This window comes from Equus quagga, chromosome 8, assembly GCF_021613505.1.
Source record: "Equus quagga isolate Etosha38 chromosome 8, UCLA_HA_Equagga_1.0, whole genome shotgun sequence".
In the NCBI taxonomy this organism is placed as follows: domain Eukaryota; kingdom Metazoa; phylum Chordata; class Mammalia; order Perissodactyla; family Equidae; genus Equus; species Equus quagga.
Genome location: NC_060274.1, coordinates 121,680,993 through 121,685,681, shown reverse-complemented (window position 1 = coordinate 121,685,681; position 4,689 = coordinate 121,680,993). Strand labels below are relative to the sequence as shown.

The window sequence follows — 4,689 nt, the reverse complement described above, 5'->3', positions numbered from 1 at the left end:
AGTTACAGCCCCTAATATTTCGACCCTCTTGGGAGAGATCAGAGAGTTAACACCGCCTATGTGGTTATTCTGCTAACCCAAGCACCATCCTGGCAAACCATAATCATAGGGCTTAGCATGATCTTTTTGAAAGGCTCGTAACCTGTGTTCTACATGATAGAAATGAATATACATAGCTCTCTCTCCTTTTTTTTATATTATGCACTAAATACCTTCTCCTAATATGTTTGCAATTCCTCTGTGATCACCGGCAAAAGGAATGTAGTTAATTATTAATATTTACCCCATAAGAAACTTTTGCAAGACCTGAATACATCTGGAACTAAAGATGACTAATGGACAATGAGATGTTTACCTTTGAAAGAATAATGGCCGCTCTACTTAAGTTACATACTTTATGGAGTTACTCACATTTTACTGGATAGAAGTTTGGGCTGAATGGTCATTCGTTTATTTATTTAGTCCCATTTATTGAGTGACTACTATGAAACAGGCCTGGTTTAGCCATTGAAAATGTAAATATCAGAAGGTTCTTTTCAAAAGAATGGTTCACAATCTAGATGCAAATGACTACCCTTGAATTCAGATTTCACCGCTTGATATTTTTGTGACATTGAGTATGTTAATTAATTCTCTAAACCTCAATTTCCTTTTATAAATGACAATACTATTGGTACTTACTTCATAGCTTTGATGTGAGGATGACATCTAAAGAATTTAACGTAGTGCCTGGTACACAGCCCGTATTAAATGAATTTTAGCTACAATTATTTTCTACCATACTATGTTCTGCAAATAAAAGGATTTTCAAAATGTAGAAATCAGAAGATAGTTTAACACTGAAAAATGTGTGTAAGTCATTAACCGATAGTTAAAGGCTCATGAATTTACACAACCAGTGCTTACCATGTGCTAGGTAGTGCACTAGTGCTGGTGAAAAAGTGATGAACAGACTGCAGTTCCCGCCCTCAGGGAACTCTCCATCTTACATGCAAACCTCGATACCTCCCTGAGAAAGGTGGTAAATGCCACCTGAACGATGATAACAATTTGGAACACCGAAAATGAAATCCAAATTCCTTGGTCTTGGGAAAGGGCTCTGTGTAGATATGATACTATCAAACAACCATTCTAATTCTACTCCATTGATGAGACACCTGTGTGGAACTGCAACATCAATCTTCTCTTCCATTGTTTTCTGTTTCACTACCAAGTTCATCGCCAGACTCCTCCTCCATCTCTGACCCTTGGAGTCATAGTTCTTTCTTGTTACCACATCCGCTTTTTCACATATCAATTTAGAGGCAAGCAGCTTTCTTTAGCGAATCTAAGTCCTTTTCTGTCTAAAACCTAATGCCCATCACTTGGTCTTAGTGATTTGTTTTATTTCATCCTCTTGATTTCTCTGATCTTTATCCACAGATATGCTCTGAAGAGGCCATGTTACTCAGTGGTCGTGAAGGTAGGGTCAGGAATCAGATTGCCTCAGTTCAATCCCAGACTGGATAGTTGTTAGCTGTGATACTGTGCAAGTTACTCAATCTCTTGGTGCCTCAGTTTCCTCACATGTAAAGTGGGGTTATTGATTGTCCTTTGCCTCAAAGGGCTGTTTTGAGGATTAAAGGAGATAATAAGTGTACAGCGCAGTGCCTGACCTGTAGTGAGAGAGACAGAGGGATAGAGCCAGAGCCAGAGCCAGAGCTAGACAGAGACAGAGAGACTGTGGTGTTGGTGTCTTGGTGTATGGGTTCTGGGCCTCAGCTGAACTAACTCACCAATCTCAATGAGAATGATCTTTATTCTCACCTTCTTCGTGTTCTGTATTCCTCTAAAAGTCCAATGAGTTTTGTGACTCTGCCCATAGGATTCACTGTCCAGGACAACCATCCTCTCATGGATGATCTTCCAGGCTTCGCAGAGCACAGATGAGTTCACTGTGGCACACACGAGGCTGTGAGGAAACCCTCCTTCACTTAAACACATCCTTCCTTGGGATAACTTAGTCTTGTTTTTTATTTGATAACACTGATACTGATATACTAGATTGTTGTGGTTAAGTACAGAGGGCTCGGGAGCCAGACTGTCTGGGTAAAAGTCTGACATTTGCTACTTTCTGGTGTGTGCATATATAAAATAGACTGATAATAGGAACTTTGTCGTGGATTTGTTGTGATGACTGAATGAGACGATCCATGTAAAGTGCTAACCGTATACAGCATATAGCACTGGGTACGTGATCAATCAAAATGTCAGCTATTATAAAAACTCATTTTGTTTTTACAGTCAGTAAGCTCTGCTGCCAATACACAGTATTTAAGAGTTGAGTTGAGCAATTATTAATTCCCAAGTGAAGGGCACACACTTATTGTTCTAAGTCTTATGTTCACTCTTACTGTGAGACTGAGAAAGGCTCTGGAAGCTAGTGGCCATAGTAGTCTCAGGGCAGTTTAGGAAGTGGATTTTATAGGCAACACCTTAAGAGGCCACCTGAAATGTGTGGGACTCATCCCCGACCATTGGATTTGTCAAGTAGAATGAATCAGTAAAAATCAATCCTCCACCAAGGCTGAATAGCCAGCTATACTGGGTTAGCCACTTACGCTATCTGGTGAAATGTCCTATTTCAGGGATAAGACATCCTAATGAGGGAAATGATGCACATCTGGACTAATCAATGTGGAATTGATGATGAAAAGACGCTGGAAAACCAAATATAGAGGTAGTCTGTGCATCTTCATAATTTACAGCCCCACACTCAAGATTTTCTGGAGAATCCATAAACAACCCAAACTATTTTCTTTGATACCAATTATCAGCCTATTCAAGGGGATAATGCCCAGTTTTGCCCTTTTGCTAGCTACTAGCTAACCAATTTACCCCACAGTTGTAATCGAAGTGCACTGTTCCCACACTGTCTGCAGGTTTTTCCTTCTCTCCCCTCTCTTCTCCTATATACCTTGTATTAATTTTGTTCCTTCACTCGGCCTTCTCAGTAACTTCCTAATATTAGTCAATTTTCATATGAAATTTCTCAATGTCATGCAACACAACTCAATATCCCTCAGTTATTCTTTAGCAGGGTGAGTCCAATTGAGGGAGAATGGACAAGTTTGTGCTGGGTTAGGGGCATCACTTCCTTTCACTGCAGCATTTTTTTCTTCCAACATATTGTGGCATATACAGTTAGTGAGTTTATATAGTTAAATAAGGGAGACAGATAGACTGTATTCAACTTTTGGAAGCCAGAAAATGAGTTAAAATAATTTTTAATTGCACAGATATTTAATTCAATGATAAATAAAAGAAAAAATCATGTCTGATAAAATCATATCCAATAGAAAAATCAATGAATGCAATATATCTAAAACTTTTCCTTCAAAGGAAGAGGGAAGACTTACTCTTGTGTCATTAAGGCACACATACGAAGAGAGTAGTGAACTTTTCTAGATTTAGGCAGTAATCGAGCACTTAGGCTAGAGATTCAAATGTCATTCCAATTGGGAATGACTTTCCTTGCACACTGCTCTCCTCAGAGTACCCTTGACCTCTGAGTTCCTCAGGCTGTAGATCAGTGGGTTCAGCATAGGGTTGAAAAGACTGTAAAACAGAAAAAGGATCTTCTGCTGCTCCTCAGGATGGCGGGATTTGGGGGCCATGTACATGACGATGGCGCTGCCAAAGAAGAGCCCGACCACACAGAGGTGGGAGGAGCTGGTAGAGAAGGCCTTTCTGCGGCCCTCCCCAGACTGGATCCTGAGGATGGCAAACAGGATGCGCATGTAAGACACCAGCACCAAGCAGAGGGGCTCCACTAAAACAAACACAGAAGCAACAAAGATGACAACTTTGTTGAGTCTCGTGTCAGCACAGGCCAGCTTGAGGACAGACAGGATTTCACAGAAGAAGTGATTGATTTCATGAGGCCCACAGAAGGGCAGCCTCAGGAGGAGGCTCACATGGACCAGGGCCAGGAGAACGCCACATGTCCAGGAAGTCACCACTAGGGTAATGCAAACTCTCCAGCTCACGATGACAGAATATCGAAGAGGATGGCAGATGGCCACGTACCGATCATAGGACATCACCACCAGGAGAAGACATTCAGTGTGAGCAAAACTTAAAAAGAGAAAGGTCTGTGTCATGCAGCCAGCAAAGGAGATGGGCCTGGCTGGATTCAGGAGGTTCACCAGCATCTGGGGCACTGTGTTGCAGGCATAGGCTATGTCGACGATGGCCAGGTGTGAGAGGAAGAAGTACATGGGGGTGTGCAGTCTGGAGTCCAGTGAGATGAGCCCCAGGATGACCCCATTACCCAGCAGGGTGAAGGCATAGAACAAGGAGAAGAGCCCAAAGAGAAGCATCTGAATCCTTGGACCAAGACGAAATCCCAGTAGGATGAACTCCCTAACCATTGTCTGATTTTCCTTCATTTCACTATTAAAGAGAGAACCAGATAGCTATATGACATCTATTTTATTTATTGTTTCATAAATTTTTGGTGTGTGGAAAATTAATAGTATACATCTTTAAGAACTCATAGAGTTATAAATAAGGGAAGGAAACAAGGGAGTAGAGAAAAAAGGAAGGAAGGAAGCCTTACCTGTTTAAACAAATTTAAATTGTCTCTGTCCATTAAGCTAAATTCTTTACCTGCTATCCAATTTTACAGAAGGAAAATATGTCACCAGT

At 41.1% G+C, this 4,689-nt stretch overlaps 1 protein-coding gene across 1 annotated transcript; it reads right to left on the bottom strand.

The window, feature by feature from the left end:
- Nucleotides 1-3,488: 3,488 nt before the first annotated feature.
- On the bottom strand, nt 3,489-4,430 carry LOC124244016 (olfactory receptor 2A1/2A42-like). The gene has a single exon (XM_046670207.1). It carries the CDS (start codon nt 4,428-4,430, stop codon nt 3,489-3,491), a length of 942 nt encoding a protein of 313 aa, XP_046526163.1.
- Nucleotides 4,431-4,689: the final 259 nt, after the last annotated feature.